This window comes from Lonchura striata, chromosome 2 (genome assembly GCF_046129695.1).
Source record: "Lonchura striata isolate bLonStr1 chromosome 2, bLonStr1.mat, whole genome shotgun sequence".
Taxonomy (NCBI): domain Eukaryota; kingdom Metazoa; phylum Chordata; class Aves; order Passeriformes; family Estrildidae; genus Lonchura; species Lonchura striata.
Genome location: NC_134604.1, coordinates 112,286,532 through 112,311,888, shown reverse-complemented (window position 1 = coordinate 112,311,888; position 25,357 = coordinate 112,286,532). Strand labels below are relative to the sequence as shown.

The 25,357-nt window shown below is 47.3% G+C and overlaps 1 protein-coding gene across 3 annotated transcripts in view; it reads left to right on the top strand.

Moving 5' to 3' along the window:
• The first annotated feature begins 467 nt into the window (after nt 1-467).
• Nucleotides 468-25,357, top strand: part of PDE9A (phosphodiesterase 9A) — a 55,461-nt gene continuing 30,571 nt past the window's right edge. Inside the window, exons 1-4 of one of the 3 annotated variants that reach the window (XM_021546766.2) lie at nt 468-872; nt 16,057-16,127; nt 19,120-19,197; nt 20,141-20,184. In XM_021546766.2, the coding sequence (XP_021402441.1) occupies nt 804-872; nt 16,057-16,127; nt 19,120-19,197; nt 20,141-20,184 (262 nt within the window). In that variant the 5' untranslated portion in view covers nt 468-803. Of the gene's footprint in view, nt 873-16,056; nt 16,128-19,119; nt 19,198-20,140; nt 20,185-24,712; nt 25,054-25,357 lie in introns of those variants that run through there. The other 2 variants (XM_021546767.3, XM_021546768.3) reach the window with 2 other exon arrangements.

The following is a 25,357-nucleotide window of genomic DNA, read 5'->3' as shown; positions in this document are numbered from 1 at the left end:
GGAGATGCCTTCACCAGGAGACTTCACGTTCCCCTAAAAAATTCCTTCACTCCGGGGGTGGCACGGATGGCAGTGGGTGAGAGCATGGGGTTTGTGCTTTCTTCGTGCTTACAGCGGGGGAAATCTGTTTTTTCCTTCTGTCCTTGTAACGAGAACGGGAGGGATGTGGAAATGGAGCTGCTGAGTTTGGATTGAGACGGTCCAAGCCCTGGCTGGCAGTGGGTGTGTGAAAGGACACTTCAGCACAGGGCACTTCCAGACGGGAGCCTGTCACTGCAAGCAGCTCACCAGGAGAGGCACTAACTAATAATTACGGTCCTATTTCAGCGTAAAATCAAATTATATCTCTCACCACCCCGATGAAGGGGGTTCTTCCTCCTCCGCAGCCCCCCCGGGGGATAAATGCCGCCTGATCTTGTGCATGGCAGGAGCTGGTCAGTCCCAGGGTCAGAGCCCGAATGCGGATGCCCAGTAACTCTCAGCCTTAAAGCCACGAGGGGTTGTTGCTATGGGAATGGAGAGGGGGCTTGCAGGCAGCATCTGGAGCCTGTGTCTCTCCCTGTCCGAGGCAGCTGGATTCGGAGGGAAGCAAAACTAAAAGGAGGTGGCAGAGAGAGACAGAGGCACAGCAAAATGCATGCATGTTAGAGGAGGGACCTTCCCAGAATGAGAGTACAGTGGGATACAGAAGAGCGGGGACACCAAACTGTCAGGCAGCGGTGGCTCGGCTGGGTAGGATAAACCTGATTTTCTGCTCTGATTGACACTGGAAACAAGTCCGGTGAGAGCCCAGCTGTAGCAAGATGGGATCTGCCTCCTCCACTTACCGGCCCAAATGTATTTATTTGGACATTGATGGAAGAATTCAAAAGGTACTTTTGCTGTTTTTCACCAAGTGGCGGCTGCGGGCGGTGTTTGCTGCACGGCCGATCCCAGACGCGCACCCAGCGGGCTCCGCATCCCTTTTCCAGGGGAAGGGGAGGGGGGATCCTGCGTGCCTTCTGCTTTGTACACGGATGTTTATTTAAAGGGGAAGGGGAGGCTGGCACAGGGGAGGGCTGGGCGCTGCCAACACTCATCGCTGCCAGCTCTCCCTGCCGGCGTGGGGATCCTCGGCTCCGCAGCCGCATTGGCTTTCCGCCGTGTTTACAAAGTTTAGCTCGGGGCGAGGTTCCCCCCAGGCAGTGGGAGCAGGGTACAGCCTGCAGAGCCCCTTGGGGACCCCTGCCCGGGGGTTCTGCCCGCGGGCATCGCGCTCCGGCCGAGCCGGAGGTGGGGCGGGCGCCCCGGCTCTTTGCGCGGTGCCTGCGGGGCCGCCTGTGCCGGAGCTGCTGCTAAACGCCGATAATTAAAACTTTCCCCGCCGCCCGCCCTGCTTGGTTAAGCACGGTTCACAGCCAGGGAGAGCCGCGGGAGAAACGCGTCCTGGCTAAAAGCGAGAGCTCGCACGCTCTCCCTTTTAAACACAAACAATGCCGACGCCTTTCTGCAAGCTTTTTTTCTTTTTTTATTCTCCCCCCTTCTCTTTGTCAGCAGTTCTTTGGCCGCAAACCAAGCGCCTTTTCTGTAACAGAGCTGCTGAGAGGCTCCAGAACAAGCAAACTCTGATTTGCAAAATTCAGATCACTCTGCTCTTCCAGCTCTAAATTTTCGGTTCAGCCAATCTCGCCTTTTTGGTTTTTAATCCTGTAAAGAAACAGCAAGGGAAAATGCCCTGTCCTTTGCCTCCGCTCTGCTGTGCGAGTGAATGGAGAGCTGGTACTCGCAGTCCCACCCCAGCACGCCTCCAGCCCCCTCCACCACTGCCCCGGAGACCCACGGCGAGCGCTCAAAGTCGCGTCCTCAGGAACGGGACCTTGGAGAATCCAGATCTGTGCCGGATTCCCCCGAGAAAGCTGCTCCTCTTGATCCATCATACGTAGCTCAGTCGTGATGATGGTCCCTCTGCTGCCGTCAGATTGTCCCTGCCGGCTCTGCTGAGCTGAGGGCTCTGATTCTCTTTTTCCCGGGGTTTAATAAATTGGTTGCCTGGTGGCCTCGCCAAAGCATGGATGGAATGGAGCCTCCTGGTACCTGTACAGTTCAGTACAAAAAAAATGTTTTGGCATTTCGAAAGGGTGGTGAGTGTTTTCATAGATGTCGGTAATGCACGGTGTTTGTCATCTATGCTGGATTTAACAAAAAAATACAGCATTTCTCCAGCCAGCCTCTGGACAGTACTTTTAACACTAAAGGCACAGGAAAGGCACAATCACATGAGCAAGCAAATGCAAACTCGGGCAGCATTAAGGGGGTTTAATCTCGGTGAATGTTAACTGTTTCTTTTGTCAGATGTAAAACCCCTCCCGTGTAATGTTTGGAAGGATTCCTGAAGTAAAAATGCCGTGTAAATGGGGTTCACCCAGCGGTAAGCAGGGCATAGCTCAGATTCTCCTGCCTTCTCAGTAACATCATTAGAAAAAAGCAGAAGGGAGGGGTGGAGGGGAAAGCAGCAGCCCTTAATCTTCCAAGGAATGCAGCAGTGGAGGCTTCTGAAGGGAACTCATTAAGTCAATGCTAAGCTTCTTGTCAAGCAATAACGAGGAACGAGCTTCATTCTGACAGCACTTGTTGAGTTTGAAAGGGCTCAGCTCCCTGCTGGGCATCGTGAGCATCCCACCCCAGCACCGCTTGTGCTTGCCACTGTTCAGAGGCAATTCTTGTGCTTCCATGGCCTCATCCTGAATTTCCCCCGGTGCTGCTGTAGGTTGTGCTGTTGACTTTGGGAGAAGTGGTTTCACCTCGGGGTAAGGGAAGGGACAAGACCGGCCCAGGGGCTGCCTCCCCCGGGACCCTGCGCCCTGCAAAGTGCTCTGCAGCAGGAGAATGGAATGAAACTAAGTAGGTTTGTGTGCTGGCAGGTCCAGAGGGGCACAGCAGGGAGGGCAGAGGGACCTGGTGCTTACGAAAGAAGAGCTGGCTGGCTGTGAAATCCTTCCCAGGAGTTATTAAAGTAAAGGAGGCACCAGCAGCCCGCTTGAAAGCTGGGCCATGCCAGTGCCAGCACGTCGCAGAGGAAGGGCTGAAGTCTGTATCTGTCTCTCACAATATCCTTCTGGACAAAATGTCCAGCCCAAAATGTCCAGCCCACAGCTGGATAACTGCGTGGAGTGGTGGGTGAGCAACTGGCTCACAGGTTAGGCACAAAGGGTTGTAGCTGTTATAAATGAAAATTTGTCCAGCCAAATTTAAAGTGAAAAAAATAAAATATTTATTTTGCAATCAAATTCTATCTAGCCAGCCACAAGGAAAGAACAGAGCCGAGCCCAGGAATTGACCCTGGGTGTGCAACAATAAATCAGCCTCAGCAGAGGTTTTCCTCTATGCCCACACACCTCCATCCTGGCACAAGAGGTTTTCATAGGGAAAATTCCACCAGAGGCCATGATTTTGGCAGTCAGTCTTTTCTTCTATTCAGAGTCTATAGGTTAATAAGATTTTCTTTTTTGGTGATGAGGAAGAACAATTCAGAGTCCAGAGTTGTTGAATCCCTTGATGAAGTTTACAGGAACGCTGCATTCACATGGATCTGCCCGAGGATTTCCATGAGATCCATCTCAGGTGTTTAGTGATGATCAGTGCCTGGGGTCCTCCCCAACCCCCTATCTCTCCAGCCATGGCCCATCTCCTGGCCGAGCCACATCCTTTTACTTGTAAATCAGGTTTTAAAATACACCATGTTTCACGCTAGGGTTGGAGGGACTCCTAATACAAACATGTATACTCTAACAAATGTTCAATATCACATCTATCATACTAGAAACGGCGTGAATTATATCTACTACACACAACATAGTGGAGGGCGTGACATCAGGCTGGTGTCCAGTCACTGGTGGGGTTCTGGAGGGCTCCTGTGCTTTTCAGCACCCTCATCAACAACCTGGCAACAAGATTCTAATGAATACTAAATAAGTTTGGTGATCACACTAAATTGGGAGGAGCTGTTGGCTCCCCCAAGGCCAGAGAGACCTTGACAAATTTGAGGGCTGGGCAATCACCAGCTGTATGAACTTCAACAAGGGAAAATGAAGGATTCTGCTCCCTGGAGAGTGCATAGACTGGAGAGTGAGATGCTGAAGACCAGCACCCTGGAAAGGAATCTGGGAGTCCTGGTTGATAGAAATTTGAATATGGATCAGCAGTGCCTTGGCAGCCAGGAGGGACATCCCAGTCCTGGGGCCATCAGGCCCAGCATCACCAGCCTGGCAAGGGATGGGATTGTCCTGCTCTGCTCTGGGCTGGGGTAGCCTCACCTCAAGTGCTGGGGACAGATTTGGGCACCACAATATAAAAAGTCATTGAACTATTAGAAAGTGTCCCAAGGAAGGCCCTGAGGATGGTCAAGGCCTTGAGGAGGAGCTGTGTGAGGAGCAGCTGGGGTCACTTGGTCTATTCAGACTGGAGAGGAGAGGACTGAGGTAAACTGAATTTCCAGAGGCACAGCCAGGCATAGAATTGTCTTCACCAAAGCTGACCACAGCGCTGGGCTCTCCTCCCATGGGCAGAGTTGGCTGAACACCTCTCCAAGCTGGGCCAGCTTTAGGAGGGACCTGAGGTGGTCCAGCCCAGCAGACTCCACCCATGGGACCCCAGACTGGCAGAGGTCTGGTCATGCAGGGGCTGTGGGATGGGGAGGATCAAAGGCTGTGGGATTACAGCCACTCTCCAGATCCAGGGCTCTGCACAAACCAGCTTCAAGGAGGTCACTTGCTCCTGGAGCTGAGGGAAAAATGAAATTCCAGTGTAACCCTCTTCCTATCCAGCACCCACGTCAAGGGATGCACACCTGGGGGAAACAAGTGCTGCTCGGTTTATTTATTTCTAAAGGATCTTCTCAGCCAGCAGTCCAGCACCTGGCTGTGCTTCATGTAGGATGAGGGGATCTCGACAAACCCCCAATGGACTGGGATTTCTCCTAGTTCCTGGAGTGCCACTAGATAGGGTCAAGCACCCAAGCCCCCAACATCAGTGGAGAAATGCCAAATTTAAGCCAAACCTGGAGTCTTATTTTCCTTCACATTATTATTAACCCTTTGGCTGCATTTTGAAGAAAAAATCCTATTGAATCTGTTTTTCATTGAAAATCCACGAGGAAAAAAAAAACCCAAAACATTCCCCAGCTCATGCCCAGTCATTTTTTTTCCATGGAGAAAATACTGGGAACATTTTCTTTTGACCTTTGAGATTTAAATGGTAGCAGAGCAGAACCAGCCAGTGACCTTATTCCCAGCAGGATGGCTTCATGGCTCTCCTTTCCAAATGTCACAGGGTAGTGACTTTGCTTGCACAGTTTTAAGGAGTTCATCTGGGAAAAATGCTTGTTTCAAGAGGATTTCTGTTTCCAGTATCTTAATCAACATCATATTTGTAACATGTATGGAAAATCAGAGGGTTACAGAGCCTGAAGTAACTGGAAAAAAAGGACTGTTGTCTTTGTCAAGGATTCTATGAAATCACTCAATGGTATTTTCCTCAGAAAGCAAGTAAAGGATTTTGGAGTCATTTTGCTGGTTTATTGAGTCATTCTGGATGTTTACCAGAAAATTTGCCTTTTTTTTTTTTTTTTTTTTTTTTTTTTTTTTTTTTTTTCCCTCAAAGAAATGCATTGAGTTCAATCTTTCTGGGTGTCTACTGGCCTGACTTGTGTTGCAGGACACTGAGCCATCCCCAGTCATTTTTCCTCTTGCCTGAGGTCCCCAAAAACAGGACAAGGACTGAGCTTTGGTGCACGTAGGAATCGTTTCTGTCACCTGAGCTTTCCTTTTCAATTACAGCAGCAGCATCTGTGGTATAAATGCCCAGATTCTAGCAAAGCCAACAGATTTTTCCAAGGCTCGCCGGGCTATTTTTTTAACCTGCAAAACTGGATTCAGATGAAAAACAAACCACAGCAGAAAAAATAATGGCCTGATGATCCCTTCGAGGCGATGAAGTATTTTTGCATCCCTGTGACTCTTTCAACACAGCAAGGCAAGCCCATGGACCCCATGCTGTGTCTGTTTGGACTGAGGATTTAGGGGAACACCCTTCCAGCTGCCAAACACCAAAGGGGTGCACAGGATGGGTGTTCATGGCATTCAGGACTTGGGCACCTTGGGGGCTGCTCTGTGCCACATCCTGCTTTAGCACGGTGAGGCATGGGAATGTTTTTGGGGGATCAAGGCCATTTTCTTAATGCTGGCAGAGCTCTGTGGGTGTGGGTGTTGAGTCTGGCCAGGTCTTGGCTAAGCTTGGCTTTCTCACTTTTGCTGGCCCTGGTGTACTCAAAGTGGCTGCTTGTTCTTGTTGTAAAGCAGCACGAAATGAGCAGCAGGTTCCTTGAACTCTGTCACATTGCAGCATATAAATATTTTAAGGAGTAAAAATGGCTTAAACCCATGCTTTTAAAAACATGAAAGATAATGTCACACATGGGCCTTTCTCTCCCTTCTCCTTCCTCCCCAGTGGGGGCTCCTCAGAACATTTAGGGGACAAACCATAATCTCAGCACAGCTCTGTAATTCCAGCACAGCTCCAAAATTCTTCCACTTCCATCACCCAGCAAGAGTTGCTTACTGCTGTTTATCTTTGGGAAGTCACACTCAGTATATTGTATTTATTACAGTTTATGTTCACGCTAGTCCAGACAAAGTGTAAGTTTAATGCTCTCAGTCTAACACTTTTCTCATTGGTAACTCTGGTGTTACCTACAGGTTCAGACCAGCCAAATATAGCTTATTGTCTTCATTTAAAACTCTTCTGGTTCCTCACAAACAAGACAAAATAATTCTGTTTCTAGGACTTATACCTTAAGTTCTAACTGAGAAATTTTCCAGGTTCTGTACTGCATTAGTGTACAACTCTGAACTTCATATAAAGTGTTAGCAAGTTCTCCTCACAGTTTAGTCAGACAAAACAATCCTTTTCCAGCCCCAGAACCAAGGACACTGCTGTAGCTTCAGGCTCAAAAAGTGCAAACAGCAGCGAATTGAGGAGAGCAAACTGGGAAGATGAGACTTCATAACTTGCAGCTGTAATTGGGCAATTAACCCCAATATGGAAATGGACTAAAATTTATTAAAGTGTGAAAAGGTGTGATCCAGGAGCCCATCCTGGGTGTAGCCTCAGCCAGGCTCTTGAACTGCCCAAGGTAGTACTCAAAGGCCTTTTGAAGGCCTTTTAATGAATCTCTATTTTATTCCTTTAACACAGTCTAGCCTCTGTTGTAGGCAACCTCTCAAGGCATCAGAGCTTTGCTCATGAACTTGCATATATAGATTCAGGTCAGCCTTTTGCTGGGCTCTCCTCAAACCTGCTTTTCCTCACTCCATTAATTAACATTTTCCTTCTAACAGTCCTCTATTACCAAGCCAGTTCTAATGTCAGACTATAACAGTGTGAGCAGCTTGGCAACAACCAGCTTCACTCACAACTTCTGAGAACATTTGGTGCTAAAGCATCCCTATTATCCAGTTTACAAAACATTTCAAGCCTCATGCATTCCTGCAGGGTTAATTGCACTTAGTACTCCATTAGTAGCAAATGTGTGCCCTTCTTATGTTAAGAAAAGCCAGAATATAGACATTTGTGTTGTTTGTTAAAGGTTGAAATACTTTCATGAAGCTGCCGCGCTCCTGCCCCACATGAAATATTTTTATTTCTGCTGCAGAAGATAGGAAGCTTTCAGCCTGGCCCCTCACAATCAGCCTTGCTGGATCCTGGTTGTGTTCTGCCATTAATAATTAGTACTGACAGATGCAATATTTGCAATATGTCCCTTAGCATAGTCAGTAAGTTGCACAAGTCTCTCTTGAATGTCATCTGCCTTTTTCTATGAGCCCTAATTGTTGCTATTGGACACAAAATGAGTACACGGAAGCTTGGTGAGTTCAAGAGAGAAAAAGAACCAATTTTATTTCTGACCTTGCAATATATAAAATTCCAAAAGTGACAGTGGATTGGAGGATGAAATTGCCACCTCTCCAACCACACTGGCCAAACCAACAGTCCCTCAATTCTCTCCTCCCACAAAGAGGAATGCAAAACAATCATTATTGACATGAACAGTGCATGAGAACTCCAGTAGAAACATTATCAGTAGGCTAAAGAAATCTTATGAGAACTTTAAAACTTTCAAAAGAACTAGAAAAGAAAACTTAACACTTTTAAAAATCAGGGCAACATTTAATGACTCTAAAAATTACTGAGATCCTTCTTTGCTCCTAGTGGAAGAGCCAGCCTCTGTCATTCTGCCTGGGCTCACACACTTACGAGTGCATCGTAGACATTTTTCTTCCTAAATAGAGGAAAATCTCTTTTCAGGGATGTAACAGGGGTGGGAATTGTGACTTACCACATACCTTGGGATCCTGGCACATCAGCTCTGTCTGGCAGCTCCTGTTCCTTCATGTAGGGCAATGGATAGGGAAAGGAATGGGATTCACCCCAGTTAACCACAGGAGTTCTGGCTGCTCCAGGAGAGCCATGCAGGTTCCCCTGTAGTCACTGGGGAGGGAGGTGGCATCTCCAGGGGATGATTCATCCCACCCTAAAGGGGGTTTGGAGACATGTGGGCTGGTTTGGAGATTGTCCTCCTCCTCTGCTGGCAGCAGAGGGCACCTGGCAGAGAGGCACTCGAGAGATGCTGAGCCTGTGGATGGTTCAAATTACCTCAGGCAAACCCCACACCTACATTTCGTGTTGAAATGAACATTCTAAAGCCATGTCCCCGCCCAAAACTGTGTGAATCAGCTGGATTACTGAGCTGTGGCTTTTGGGATAAAATATCTGCCACACTTCTCATCCTCTATCAGAGTCAGTGTTTGAAGAGCTCGGGGGAGTTTTCATTTTTGCTCAGACCCTCAGCTGAGGGCTCTGGTGTTTTCTCCCCCACACATGGACATGCACACATGCTCTGGTTTTCTGTTCTTCTCTTAGAGAAGCTCCCACTGTATCAAACAGATGGCAAATCTGGCAGACTATTTTTAACGCTCCTAACATTCGAAGCTCAGATAAATGAGTGGTTTTCTGAATATCAGCTGTTAATGAGAGCCAGAAATAAAAAAGGAGATGGAGAGTTTGGGTATAGTTGGGCTGATGCTATGTTTGTATCTGAGTTTAAAGAATGAGAAAGATGGAATGTTTTTAAATTTGGGATTTTAGGTGAAGCTTCTTTTGGATATTGGGGACTATGACAGAGAGGTCATTTGTGGATATTTTTTGAGGAACACCTCTTTGCTTATGGGTCAAGAAATATGAATTCCTTCCAGTGATTCCTACAGAGGAATACCTAAAATGTCTGTATTGTTCTTCATTTTGTTATGGACGACAAACACCTCTGGAAAGACAGGGAAAATCACAATGAAAAATTTCACATGAACCTTCTGCCTTAATAGTTCAGAAATCCTCCATGAAAGCTGCCCTTACAGAAGCAGCAGCAATTTTCACAGTCCATGCAAGATACATAACTGAGTTTTACTAGAATCTTTTCTGACATAGTATCCCCCATTCTCATTAGTGAAAGATTGTCATTTAGATTGTTTAAAGCCTGCAATTTCAGCCCTCACTCTGAACATTGTTCACTGAGCTGAATGAAAGGCATGAGCAAGTGCTAAAGTATTGAAGACAGCAGGTTGAAACCAGAAGAAAAGAAGTGGAAACTGAGGGCACACTGGCTTCAAAAATATTTTTACATTATTATTTAGTAATTTTACTAGAGTAAAATAAAAATAATCAAACAGAAGTTAAATCCTTGGAAGAATACCCAATTACAGACAGCAGATCAGAACAGGATAATGTTCTGGACATAGTTTGCTGTTTACAGAGAGGATTAGCTCTCCTGAGGATCAAATATAGAACAGAAATTGGATTTGTAAACTGTGTTTTTACCTATCCTATCCGAAAGCAAAATATAATGTGATTAGCTGTGAGCTGGTAGGCTGCAGGGTCTGTGCACAATGGTCCTTTAGTAAAATCTCCATCACAGTCCTTAATCTGAGCTCTTCACCAAGTGGGAAAACCAGCCCAGAGCACCAGGGCTCTTAATCCCTGCTCTGACCAAGAGGGGTTTTTAAATCCTTGTCCTAGACCAGAGGTGGATACTGTGGATTAAGAGACAATGGCTCCTTATTTCAGAAGAAAATGTTGAAAAAAACCTGCAGAACTGTTTCCAGGAAAGAAACCAGTCCCACAGAATTGAGGGCCAGGCCAGGAGCCAGGCATGCCCATCAAACCACTGCTGTCCTACTTTGCAGTCCCTGCATGCCTCATCAAAATGTTCTTTCCACTCCAAAAAGCCTCAGTTATTATTCATTCTGCTTTTCCCCCAGTTGCATCACGTTGCTTTCCAAGGCACACAGGACGTTGCCCACTTAAATGGAATGGCTGCTCCTTTGTCTTGATGGAAACTCCTTGGCACAAACAAGTTAAACATTCAGAGAAGGCTGCTTTTCCTGTCTTTTTTTTTTTTTTTTCTACATGTTGTAGAATCATAGAATTGGGTTGGAAGTGACCCTTAAGGGTCTAGTTCAACCCTCTGCAGTAAGCAGGGACATTTTCAAATTGATCAGGTTCCTCAGAGACCCATCCAACCTGGCCTTGAATGTTCCCAGGGATGGGATATCCACCATCTCAGAGGTTGTGATAACAACAGCAAGGACAGAAATACAAAATCATGTTAACTCTCAGGGGAAAAAAAAAAAAAACCAACAAAAAACTGTTTGCAGATGCTGGATGACTTTTCAGGAATACATCCTTTTCCTCCTGGCACAAATCCAAGGGAAATGCAGTTAACAGGGTTTATATGTGGCTGATTTTTCTCCTTGACAATTAGTCATCAAGCTGAAGCAGAGGCCTGTGTTTCCCTTCCCCAAGTGGTTTGTCACTGCTGTGACTGCTCAACGTGATTTCAGTTCTGCCTTTGCTTTCAGAAGCTGTGTCTTGTGTGTTGACTGGCCTTGCAGGAGACTTTTGTGCCACCAAGCAGTATCAGAGTCCCCGTGTCCTCTTTTTCTTCATCCCTGGAGGTTCATCCCTACATTTTTTGGGCTGACTTGCATGACTATGCACTTTTTAAATATGTGTTATGAGGAAGCCTGGAATTTCACTACAGGAAACCCTATACATGTGTGATCTTGGCCCACTACCAGAGCTGGAGGAACTACTCTGGTGTCCCAACTTTGGCCTCTGTTAAGCAAAATCTCAATCTTCTCCTAAGCAAAAATATCTTCCAGCACCAGGCATTAATGCAGGGAATGGGATGCTGTGAGACACATCTCAGCAGTGGCTAGTCACCCACAGGGACCTAAGAAAGATGTGGGTCAGAGACAGCTGAGACAGGTCTGAAGGGAGACAAAATGTGTGGATCACACCCCCAGAGAGTGCCAGAAATGTGTGGTCATGGAGGCTCAGGCTGAGCAGCAAGGGTTTTGGGACAGCTGCCCAAGCAGGGACATGTCCACAGGCTGTGTATGAGATGTTGTGTCCTGCAGCCAGTGCCAGGGCTGCCTGTCCTCAAAGCTGCAGGTCAACCTCTGCAGGTCACAGGACAGCCCACGTGCCCCACATGGGTGCCACCACACTGTGGCCACCAGCCAAGTGTCCCCACATTGCCTTCCTGCTGCTGATGTCCCCCAGGGATGATGCACTCCAGGCACATAGGATTCCTATTCTGTGCTGGAGCCATCAATAGTGCCCCGTGCTGTCCTCCCACCCTCTAAACCACGTTCCAGTTGTGTTCCATCAGCACCACTGGCATCGACTTTGCTGGGAGCACGAACCCGTGGGCAATGCCAGGAACAACTGCACGTTGCTACAGAACATCTGAGGCTGGCTGCTGTGCTTTACAGCAGAAGGGAGATGCTCAGAAAAGCTCAGCAGGCTGAAAAAGAAGGAAATTTTAATAGCATGTGCTTTTTGATTAAAAAAAAAAACAAAAAAACAACCAGCTGAGGACAAGCATCCTGAGATGAGTACGAAACTGCAGTGGGTGATTCACAAATCCAGTTTTAGCAAACCTAAGTAAAAATGCCAAGTATGGGGAAACTGAAAAACATGTATGGAGATTAGCTCATGAGCTAGTATCACAGCCTTTGTTTCTCTTCCCACTCTTTCACTACTGCATGGAGTAAAAGGAAACAATAAAATCCATCCTCAGTGTGTTGAAAGCTCCTACTGCTTTCTATGAGTCAGGCCAACTTTCTTACCTTTAATGTTCCCTAATAATTTTTTTTTTTGTCTTGTCCTCTCTTGTCTGTCCTGGTCAATAATAATTGATTTCCAGAAAAAGAAACCTCAATACCTGAAATAGAACTCCTGGCACATGACAAGCCTTCGGCCTCTGTTCAGCCACAATTAACATCATCTGCCCAGTTACTGCATGTACCAGTTGTACTCCAATATTCTTCCAGCCAATTTTAGCAGCTATCACTCTGTCAGGATGCTGGGTTCTGCTAGGAGCAGGATTTCAGCCCTATCTGAGCTCCATTGGCTATGTTTTATTGCTTTGATTGCTTCTGTGCTTGAACAACCAAGGGTCAATCTTGACTTTCAAAACACACCCATTTTCCCAGCAGCAGTTAAACCCTGCTTCAGCAATCAAGTGCTTCCAGGTTTTGTGAAGATCCTGCCTGGAGTAATTTCATCTGGGGCAGAACACAGGGAAGGTGGGTGTGAGTGTAGCTCACACCACCTCGAGAAGTGTAGTCACACCCACCTCAAGAAGTGCCACCTTCATCCTCTGCCACAGAACCCCTGGTGCTTTGCTCAGGAGTAAGAACGCTCCTCACCACCAGTGAAAACTGAAAGCTGGAGCTTTGCTGAATGAGGGCAAACCAGGCCTTGCTGTGCTGTCCAGACTGTCCTGGTACTTCAGGCTGGCATGCCCTGGGCTCTGAGCAGGCATCAGCAGCAGAGCACAGCCTGGCATCTCCCATGGCTTCCCCATTTCCAGTGACGGAGCTCTGGTGGTGCCCTGTGACACCTCCAGGTGAGGGACATCCCCTGCAGTCTGAAAGGCACCTTGGAGGTGAAGGGGAGCCATGTCACACCAGTGCTGTAACAATTTAGGAATTAAAGCACTTGAAAGTCGAGGCTGACCAAGTGAAGCTGCAGGCTTAATTACCTCCTGGCACCTACACCTTTCAGAGGAGTCCTTAATTAGATGATTTGTTGTTTTTCCAGCGTGGTCCTCACCTCACTGAGCACACAAGGCCTGCTCAGTCTGGGGAGGGTGGCTGCAGCACCCCTGTCTCCTCCCAGCTGCCATCCCAGGAGACACATTCCTTCTCTCCTGGGTCACCAGCCTCCAGGTTGATCTGCGGCCCCTCATGCCTGTGATGGGTGTCAACAAACTGTGCCTGAGAACGTGGGGTGGTTGTGGGGGGTGGAAAATCACATTTCCAACACTTGCAAGGAGAGCAGAACTTTGATCTTGATGTCCCTGTCCATCTGCAAAATGCAAGTTTCTTGTTCCTCCTGAGTTTTGTCATTAGGTCAATCCCCACAAGTGTCTTTGAGCTGCTGCATCCTGAGCCCAGAGGCTCTGTGGCTCTTTCCTGTGGGATGTGAGGTGAGAGGAGAGGGCTTCATTGCTGGGCAGGGAAGTTGCCCCTCTCCACACAACTGCCTGCCCCCTGCCAGCCCCTGCAGCCATCCCATCAACACCAGCAGCCTCTGGACAAACCATCCCCCCTGGATAAACCATCCCCCCTGGATAAACCATCCCCTCTGGACAAACCATCCCCCCTGGATAAACCATCCCCCCTGGATAAACCATCCCCTCTGGACAAACCATCCCCCCTGGATAAACCATCCCCACTGGATAAACCATCCTCACTGGATAAACCATCCCCTCTGGACAAACCATCCCCCCTGGATAAACCATCCCCTCTGGATAAACCATCCCCTCTGGATAAACCATCCCCTCTGGATAAACCATCCTCACTGGATAAACCATCCCCTCTGGACAAACCATCCCCCCTGGATAAACCATCCCCTCTGGATAAACCATCCCCTCTGGATAAACCATCCCCTCTGGACAAACCATCCCCTCTGGATAAACCATCCCCCCTGGATAAACCATCCCCTCTGGACAAACCATCCCCTCTGGATAAACCATCCCCTCTGGATAAACCATCCCCCCTGGATAAACCATCCCCTCTGGACAAACCATCCCCTCTGGATAAACCATCCCCCCTGGATAAACCATCCCCCCTGGATAAACCATCCCCTCTGGACAAACCATCCCCTCTGGATAAACCATCCCCCCTGGATAAACCATCCCCCCTGGATAAACCATCCCCTCTGGATAAACCATCCCCCCTGAACAAACCATCCCCCCTGGATAAACCATCCCCCCTGGATAAACCATCTCCCCTGGACAAACCATCCTTACTGGATAAACCATCCCCTCTGGATAAACCATCCCCCCTGGATAAACCATCCCCCCTGGATAAACCATCCCCTCTGGACAAACCATCCCCACTGGATAAACCATCCCCTCTGGACAAACCATCCCCACTGGATAAACCATCCCCCCTGGATAAACCATCCCCACTGGACAAACCATCCCCACTGGATAAATCATCTCCCCTGGATAAGACATCCCCCCTGGATAAACCATCCCCCCTGGATTAACCGCCCCCACTGCTTGCTGCTGTTCCTGGCTTTAAGGAGAGTCTGGCTGCAATGAGGCACTTAATTTTTCTGGCAGGTTCAAAGCCTCCACCACAGTCACTCAGGAGCTCAGAGTTGCTCTGACGAAAGGGGCACAACACTGGCAGAAGAATTCAAAGCTCATCCTTCATTCTCATGTCTACACTTGCTTTTTGTTCCACCTACACTTGCTTTGTTTCACTGGCAGCAGAGATCCTTTTCAATGGTGGCCGTTTTCCCCAATAAGCCCACTAGGAACAAGATTTTGATTTAGAACACTGGAAAATTCAATAGTGCAACATGCACCCAACAGAGATGTGGGTTTGGATTGGAAGCAACCTCAGGGACCTCAGTCACAAGGACAGAGATCCTATAAATACACATTTATTGAAATGGGACACTCCTCATGCAGAGTGATGCTGTTGAATTCTTGAGTGTTTTTCTTTCAGAGGCAGTGTGCTGTCTCTGAATCCAGCAAGACATCAAATTAGGACTCCTGGGTTCTGTTTCTGGCCTGCCACTCACCCATGATAAGATACAGGGCAGGTAATTTAACATAAACAAGCTTCAGATTTCAGAGTTAAAGTATTGCACAGGGATGTAATGAGACTGATGAGAAGTGCTGTAATGGTGTTATTAAAGTGGTTTCTGACTGCAGAAGAAGCTGGGACGACCATGACCTGCAAGTCCTGATGGACAAAGGAGTCTTGAGGAAAACTGTGGCATGGGATTGTGCCACTGAAGGCACAGGAACAGCAGGAATAGAAAAATGGGATTGGGGCATGTGCTGCTCAGTTTTCTCTGCACTGGGGCTGCCTGGTGTGTGTGTAAGGGTGAGGGGGTGAAGAGGTGTTTGGGGGCATGGGAAAGTAACAGTGGCAAATTTTGCAATTCCAGGTCTGGCTTCTGACCTAACAACAGGAATATCTGACAGTAGGAATTTTGGCACAAGCTCTGCTCACTTTCAACCTAGTGTAAGCTGGTGTAGTCCAAAAAGCAGTGCCCTTTTATACCATCCCATGACCTGCTCAACTCTGCGCAGTTTTCTTCCTAAATCCAGGCTCTTACACTCTTTTAATTTACAGTTGTTATCATCCCACAGCAACACTGCATTTTGAGGAACCCCTTGCTCTCAGTTCACACATGTTATTGCTCCACTTCTGAACAGCACTTAGGTCTCCAGAGCTTTATCAACAAAGACACAGGTATTACAAAGGAGTAGAGAAATATTCCAGCTCACAAATCAAATCAGATAATTGAAATCACAGACTGTGCCTTAAAATTAGCCCAGTGCATGCCTGAACAGGATTCATATCTCTGTGGGAACTAACCATCTTTTCTCTTGTTCTTCATTTTTCTTCCCTCTGCTGCTGTTTCCTTTGGAAGGTGATCTTCAGTAAATACTGCAATTCCAAAGATATTATGGACCTTTTCTGCATTGCAACAGGGTTGCCGAGGTAGGTCTGCCATTTGTGACATTCATTTCGCTTTTGTTTCTTTCCTTTGGGAACAGTTTAAAGACAGGCCCCAAATGATTTATTTAGCTGCTATTCAGGCTTGTCTCTCGTTCCAGTCTGCTGGAAGAAGAAACTGGGGCAATCAAGAGTTGGAAAATGTGGAAGCAGGGAATTGAGCCACTTTGGTGTTGGCTGCACATGAGGAACAGGGTGGAATAGAGTAGAACAGAGGAGAAATAATCTAAAATAGAAGCAAGTGAAGAAGCCCAGCCCTGAGTATACATAGGTTGGGCACACCTACCATTTATATCTCAGTACTACATTTTTGCCCATATTGAGTGAAATGCAGGCACATGTTTAGAACCTGGTTTTTAAGGTAAAATATGAGTGCAACAAGAAGTATTGCCACCAGGTAATAAGCTTTCTCTTTAGGTGTTTTAAAATCTAATCTCAGGTATGACAAATTCAAACACAAAGCACCCCAGCTGAACCATTTTATAGAGTATAAATATCTCCAAATCCATTGCCCAGGCCATGTATTTCTTAATTTATGTTGTCTCACAAAGTCCCTGTAATCCCTCCTGCTGTAATTTTCCATATGGGGAAAATCCAAATAGGATTTGTTCCCTTCAACCTCAAGCAGTATCCAGATGAAACCTCAGATTTGAGAGGGGTCCAGGGTCACAGAAGGGTGTGTGGGAGAACATCCATCCATCCATCCATCTATCCATCCATCCATCATCCATCCATCCATCCGTCATCCATCCATCCCTCCATCCATCCATCCATCCATCCATCCATCATCTATCATCCATCCATCTGTCATCCATCCATCCCTCCATCCATCCATCCATCATCCATCCATCCATCCATCCATCCATCCATCCATCCATCCATCTATCCATCCATCCATCTATCCATCCATCCATCTATCCATCCATCATCCATCCATCCATCCATCCATCCATCCATCCATCCATCCATCTATCAATCCATCCATCCATCTATCCATCTATCATCCATCCATCCATCCATCCATCCATCCATCCATCCATCCATCATCCATCCATCCATCCATCATCCATCACCCATCCATCTGTCTATCCATCCATCCATCTATCCATCCATCCATCTATCCATCTATCATCCATCCATCCATCCATCCATCCATCCATCCATCATCCATCCATCCATCATCCATCACCCATCCATCCGTCATCCATCCATCCATCCATCCATCATCCATCCATCATCCATCCGTCATCCATCCATTATCCATTATCCATCATCCATCCATCTGTCATCCATCCATCTGTCATCCATCCATCCATCCATTCATCCATCCATCATCCATCCATCACCCATCATCCATCATCCATCCATCCATCATCCATCCATCCATCCATCCATCCATCCATCCATCCATCCATCCGTCATCCATCCATCCATCCATCCATCATCCATCCATCATCCATCCATTCATCATCCATCATCCATCCATCTGTCATCCATCCATCTGTCATCCATCCATCCATCCATCCATTCATCCATCTATCATCCATCCATCATCCATCATCCATCCATCCATCATCCATCCATCCATCCATCCATCCATCCATCCATCCATCCATCCATCCATCCATCTGTCATCCATCCATCCATCCATCCACCTCTGAAACACTTCCAGGCAATGGAGCAGGTCTGGATATTCTCAGTTCAGTCAGAGAGAAAAAAAGGAAGATTTCTGCCAAGCTAATTCTGGGAAAAAGTCCAGGAGGAATGTAAACAATCTATTATCTTGCTTTCCATTCATATTGTTTATAGATAAGTTCTACCACACTGACTTAAGTCCAGTGCACCAATCAGGTGAAATGTTTTTACTTTAAGACCAATGTAATTAATGTTCACAATGTTCTCTATAAAAGAGAGAGGTGCTTTTGAATAAATATTCATTTGCCTTCTGAAATCGTACAAGTCATTTTGCCCGTCCCTGGCTCAACAGCATCAGAGCAGGGGGAGGGAAGCCCCTGAATCATCTCTAGAACCCTACATCACCTCTAGAAGGGGGAATCTGCTGTCTGCATAAGGCCCTCGAGCAGCACAGGCTGGATGCAACAAGGCAAAGTCTTTATCTCTGGGCACTCAACTTTACAATACAGGAAAAGTGCAGGAGAAAAATAAGCCAGTCTTTTAATCATGGTTTTATTGCATGACTTCAGCTCTGGGGATTGAAAGATAAAATTGAATTTGCATAAGCTGCTGGACAGAATTAATGCCCTTTGCTGTTTGCTCTATTTCCTCCCATTTGACATTAGAGAGGTTAATAACTCTCATTTTCCTATGATGTCAAAGATTTCCACTCCATCACCCAGGAAACTTTGTTCAGCAGTTTTAATCATTCACAGTCAGGCTGTTCACTGCATATTTGGCATTTTGTTTTCATCAGAAGATTTTCAAAGGAAAATTGCATTTCAACCAAGTTCCTGGAGCCAAAGTAAACCTCCAAGGTTTACGTCTGAGTCTATGAGATCACCTTTAGCACAGTAATTAAAAAAGAAAAAGACCCCATATTCAGAAAGATATTTGCTTTGTTTGTTTTGGTAAATGAGTAACTAAATAATTTCAAGACATTCATAGCACCAGAAGTCATTTGTATGGTATGAGTCAATACATAGCTGCTGAGTCAATGTATCACAAAATACAGCTTTTTAACACAAATTATTATTCAATGAGTCAAGAGAATAAATGAATTAGCAGGGAGCAAGGTCTGCTCTGGGATCAAAAATTATCACATTTTACATGGGTCAAGCATCAAGCCTACCCTGCCCTGGGCTTTGACTTTTTCTGCTCTGAGGTACCAGAGGTGCCAGGCCAGGAGCAAGGAGAAAAAATGCATCTGCAGGAGGGAAGGTGGCTCTGCATCACATGCACAGCACAGAATTCCAGCTGGCATTTCTAGGTCAAATAACCCTCTTTGGAACTTGCTTTTCAGGAACACAACCATCTCCCTTTTGACAGCAGACAACTGCATGGTGTCCATTGATCCCACGATGCCTGCAAACACGGAGAGGTGAGCCCTGCTGCCCCCTGCTCCCCCAGAACAGGCTCAGCCCTGAGGGCAAGGGAGGTGGCTGCCTGCTGAAGCCTTTTGTGTGCAGGGAGAAATGTGTGCTGGCCTGTAACGAGTGCTGGTTGGAAGATTTTTACTTGTTACAGCCATCCCATCAACACCAGCAGCCTCTGGACAAACCATCCCCCCTGGATAAACCATCCCCCTTGGACAAGCCATCCCCCTTGGACAAACCATCCCCCCTGGACAAACCATCCCCACTGGATAAACCATCCTCTGATTAATTGTCAGAGGAAAAAAGAAAAAAATAGTGCTTTTAGGTGTTTAATGTAGAACATCTGTTCCCGTCCCTCCCTGTTTGCTGTCAAAGCTCTGTTGTTCCCCCACTCCTGATTGCTCTGCTAGGACACAACCAGCAGATTACCTGAAAAGCAAACTCAAAGCCTGTGATGAGTTTAGGTCTCTTCATTGCTGGCTTTGGCCCATATTTCCTTATGACATTTCACTGCCATTGCTCTTATTGATACTGTGTGGTGCTGCCCCAGCAGCTCCTGCACAGGACAGTGCACAAACACAGAGCAAAAAGAGGTTGTGGCTGCCCCATCCCTGGAAGTGTTCAAGGCCAGGCCTGGACAGGGCTCTGAGCAGCCTGGGATGGTGGAAGGTGTTCCTGCCCATGGCAAGGGGCTGGAGCTGGAGGATTTTTAAAGTCCCATCCAACCCAAACCATTCTATAATTCCGTTTCTAAATCAGGGAATCTAATAATTCTGTTTCTAAATTCTCTATGTTCAGAAAAAGTGCCCATTGCTTACTCAAACTCACAGGTTTTAAGAGATCTTAGAATATCTTCAGATACTTCTTTGTACCTCTCAGGGAGTACAGATGTGAAATGCAAACTGCATTTTGAGTGTGGCTAACATCAACCCTCCGTGGCTCTTCCAGGTCTCCATACAAAGTGATACCAGTTATGACTGAGCAGCTCTCAGGTAAAATGACCTTTTTGAACTGAATCTTCTAAAGCTGAATTAAGTAAAGCTGAATTTGCAAACATTTGCATGTGGAAATCATGTGCCCATGATGCAAAACCCCGAAGATGTCAGTGTCATGGCTGTAGCTGCAGCAGAATAAGAAGTGTTTGATTACAGTGTTCTGCAGGAAATCTTAAAAAATGTGCCTGAATTTCCATGAATTTGAGGATCAGTTGAATGGCTGATCCCTGTGCCTGGCTCTGGTCTGACTCAGCACTCCTGATGCCCTGGGGAAAGCCTTGCATGGAGCAGTGAGGTTTCTTCAGGCAAGACAAATGAAAGCCTGTCCTGCAGAGTTTTGTTAAACCTGCCCATTCCTCTGCTGGAAAGCTGAGCACAACATTTGAGCTCCATGTTATTTCCAAATGGCTGAGGAGAGAACATAATTTCTGTTGTGGTCATGGTAGCTCTAAATGTGATAAATATTTCAATTCACCTGACAAGATGAAAGAGGGCCTGGGTGAAAGAAAACATCTGGAGCACATTCCCCAGCCACAGGCAGGGCTGGAGTGCCATTCCTCCCACTTCTCTTTGCTGTCAGGATCATGCTCTCAGACACTGGAGCAGAACATTGGCTTGGGGCAATTCCTGTGAGCATCTGGCTCATGGTTTCTCTCATCTATGCAGCTGCAGAGTCTCCTGCCACTCATATCAGGGCAGCCCGAACACCCTGGAGCCACAGCAGGAGAGGATTCATCAGCTGGGGACACTCCTTGGAGCAGTTACATGGAAAGATAGGAGAGACAAAGGGCAAGAGGTTATGATTGTCCTGGAAATACAGAGTGCACATGCAGAACAGTGTGAGACAGAAAGCCTGGGGCTGGAAAAAGTGGTGTGCAGGAGCAGGTGAGATTGTTGGGATAGGAGAGGATGTTTTGGTGGTCCCACCTCATCTTCTGGCTTAGGGTCCTGAATGATGGATGGAAACAGTGTCTGACAGCACTGTGCGTTCTAGAAGGGGAGGTACAGGGAACTGAGGCTGTTCTCTGAGGCCATCTGCCTTGGCAGAAGCATCTGGAATGGAGGATGTGGGGGAGACAGAGAGGCAACAGCAGGGAGATTGTGCATGCAGGGAGCAAAGGTGAACAGAGAGCAAAGAGAGCATAGGGAACAGGGAGGAACCCACCCACAGTGAGATTTGTAGCAAGCCATAAACAAATCCCATGTCAGTGATTGCCAGAAGGAGGTAGTCACAGCCAAGGGACACATGTGACTGCTAAGGGGAAGAAGCTGTCTGCACAACTATTTCCTTATTGTGACAAACCCTGCTGCAGCAGCATCACTCTCCTGGTCTGGGAGCACTGTTTGCATTATCACACCAGAAAAAGGTGGGGTGGAGCACGTGGCTCTGTGTCCCAGCTGCTGTGAGTAACCAGTCCCCATGACAGAGAAATGGGGCCAGCATGGATGCCACTGAGTTATCCCAGCTGGGAAGCAGACTGAGGGGCTTTCTAGAAAATATACTCCTTTCTGAATGTATTTTTTTATTCCCCTAACATGAAGCTAACAGTATATTTTTATAGGACCATGGATGACTTTTCTCACTCTCCCAAGGCCCTCATTTTTCATCCCCAGCTGACAGCACGTGGCTCTGCTTTGTGCAGAGCACAGCTCCCTGTGTCAGCAAGATCTCTCTTCACTCCCTGCATTTCATAAAACAAGGATTTCCAAAGATCTGAGCTGAAAAGGGCAAGAAAAATTCTGGCCATGGATTGTCAAAACATAAGACAGAGTCTGCAATGGAAAGAGGAAGAAAGTTGAGCTGAGCGTGATGGAACTAATGTTCCTTGGTATCTTTTTCTCTTTCACATGGCTTGTCATTAATCTTAAACAATCCTGACATTTTGCTGACAGTAGGAAGAATAAACAGAGTGGGAAATTGTTCCTTTTCATTAAAAGAAAAAAAAAAAACCCACAAAACAGCTCTGTTCTATTCTTCACTTCTCACACAACTCTGCCTGCATCATTCTGCTTCCCAAAGCAGCTCATCCAAATACGTGCAAAATGGGGTCACCCCAATTTTCCAGTGATGGGATGTAATGCCCCTCTTTCAGCAGCCTCCCAGGCAGCTGCAGGAGAATGACACAAGGAACAGAGGCTGTAAAAGGTGGGACTGGGAAATATAATCCTTAGGGAGGAAAAAACATAAGCAGTGGCTTCTATCCACCAGAGGAGATATCCACTGGAGTCCTGCTAAGAAACAGTTCTTCATTTCCTGGCCATAGTCAGGGGAGAGGGTTGGAAATAAATAAAAATCATTATTCCAGAGAGTTTGGATGCTGCAGCCATCAATGTGTCAGAGGTCAGCTGTCTGCAAGTGTTAGGATTAGGGTTAGGGTTAGGTTCAGGGTTAGGGTCAGGGTTAGGGGAGGCCTGAGCTGGCTGGCTCTGAGCCTGTGAAGCTGCTGGACCACATCCTGTCCCTCCTCCTATGGCCCTGGACCAGAAGATTCTTGGCTGTCCATGCAGAGCATCAAAACCTCTGTGGAAAACTCTTTTTTTGTCTGTGGTATATTAATTTCCAAGCCCATTGAGTGAGCATCCTCTCCCTCCCACCAGCAGAAGGGCTCTGGTCTGTGTCCCCCTGGTGAAACTGGCTCACAACTCACAAAATTGATGGCTGTGCTGTTGCTCTAATTAGAAGGGTTCAGGCACTTATAGATTTGACAGGGGTGACAATTAAATGAACAAACCCTATTACCAGCATCCTCTTGAGGGGTAAAATTGAAATCTGTTGCGTTTCTGACAGTGCAGAGAAAGGAGCTGTTGTGGAGGTCAAAAGCCAGCCTGACCCAGTGTGGTCTGGACAGGACAGGAAAACATTCACAGGGATTTTCCTACTGCTCCAAAGTTAGGGCAGAAAAGCCCAGCAGTGGCTGCACTAGAGATCTGCAGGGATGATTTTATACTGAATGTGGTGTGGTATTGGTAAAACAACAGAAGCTTGTCACTGTGTCAAAATCTTCTTATTCTGCCATCTCTCCTCCTTTCAGAGTCTTGTTCATGCTCTCAGCTCAGGCAAGACTGAGGAGGCAGAGACTGGGAGAGAAAAATCCTCCCTCCTTACGGTGCATCCCACATGAATGCATGCCCTGGGATGTGGCCAGCTCCTTTGGGATTGCTCACCTGAGGGGGAATGTGCATGCAACAGCCCAAATTAACCTGAGCTGTGAATTACATGAATCTCCATATGACAGATTCATGCATGTGGGCTTGGGCTTGAAACTCACCCCTTCCTGAGGCTTTTGTGGGTTTTTAAAATTACTCTGACTGCCGTGATCCAAGCAAACCACACAAAGTGAAATGCAGACAGAAGCTTGAGCCGGAGGCAGAAGCATTTGTGAGAAACAGGGCAGGGATTCACCAGCCTGGTGCTGGCAAGGAAAGGGAGATGCCCATGCCCTCCCAGCCTTGCTTGGCCAAAGCAGAAAAGCCAGGGGGAAGCCAAGGCACCTCCCCAACCCCACGGACTCCCTGCCCACAACCTGTGGAGCCTGGCAGGGTGGCAAAGGCTGGCAGGGTGGCAGAGGGAGCCACGGGAGTGGGAGGATGGATGTGGCTCCCTGGCCGTGATCCCAGAGGGTGAGAGGGTACAGGAAGAGGCAGAGGGTGCCTGCCAGTGGGTAAGAAACCATCTGTGCCAGGGCAGCTCACCTGAGCTGCTCAGCGTGACCAGGTGCCCGTCTGGCAGGGAAGGTTGCTCTCCCTGCCAGCCTCCCACCCGGCCGCGGCGGGAGCCGCAGGAAAAGATGCTGCTGCCATATTCTCCCTGCACCTGCTTTCCTCCCAGAACGTGCTGGAGACGAGGCAGAACAGCTCCTTTCTCCACGCTGTGCTGGCCAAGCTCCCTGCTGAGCTTGGCAGAGGCCACAGGGCAAAGAGCAGGAGTGGCTGTGCTGGGAATGAGCCCTGGGGAGCCTGGGGAAGCCTGAGCTGCTGTCCCTACCCGGCATTAACCATTGCAGCATCTTCTGGGGGGTTCTGCTTGTCACTTGTCAGCTGCAAAACACCCAGAGTGTTGTGCAAAGCCCTGGCTTGCTGAACACCTGAACTTGTAGATGTTGCACGTCCGCGGCGCTGGTGGGAGGTGAGGGGAGAAGAAAGGGGTTTTTTTTGGGGGGATGCTGCAACAGGACCCTCAGCAAAGCACCCAGAGCTGCTGCCAGTGCTGCTTGCAGCACTATTTGCTTTTCAGAAAGGGAATCACAGCAAAACAAAGGAAGCAAACTGAGGGAAAAGGTGTCTGTGTGCACCTGGAGCTTCAGCCCTGCCCAGAGGTATAAAATAAAAAAGAAGGCAGAGGGTAATGAAGGGAGCAAAAGCACACTTAACCCTCCTGTTTTACAAAGGAAGGGATAAACAAGACTAAATTATGTCAGAGCAATGTCTCATTTTCTTCAGAAAGCAGGGTTACCAGAGGTCTTCCCTCGGAAAGGAACAGGGCAGGGAAATGGATCTTTGTCTCTTTAAGATGAGGCGAACTGCCACTCTTAGTCATATATCTTTACTGCACCCTAGGGTTATAAAAACATACATCTTCATTTTCAAAGTCTTTTATTACATCCATAAACATCAGATTGCAGCTGACTGTTCCCTGGATGGGAATTTCTTAGTACTCCGAGTGAGTTTTGACAGGGGGAGGGAGTGAAAGTAAGATTGTTGGGTTGGTATTTTTTTTTTTGCTGGAGCAGTGTTTATAGGGAACTTGTCAGTCTCTGGCACGCTCCAGCCACTGTCAGAAGGCTGAGCAGCATCGAAGGGAGAGGACACGGGTTTCTCTGCTTATTTTCCCTGTTGGACTCTGTGCCATCCCAGGTGCTGCCCACGGTAAGTTTTCCTCCTCTCTTAAAACAGGACGCGGCGTTTGCTTTGTTTCAGCGCTTGGGTTTTGTGAGAAAACTGGAAAATGGGTCTCTGTGAGAGGAAGTAATCTGTGTTTTCTCTGCTAGCCACTCCGCTGGGAGCTGGGGGAAAAAAAAAAAATTGAAAAGGGAAAAAAAAAAGAGAGAATTAGATCTGAGACTTTCAGAGTGCTTGCCCCAGTTTTGAGACACAGGAGGTAACAGACAAATTGTTTTGACCAGTGATGTGAATGCTCTTGACAAGTATTGCTGAGGTCTCTAATACCCGA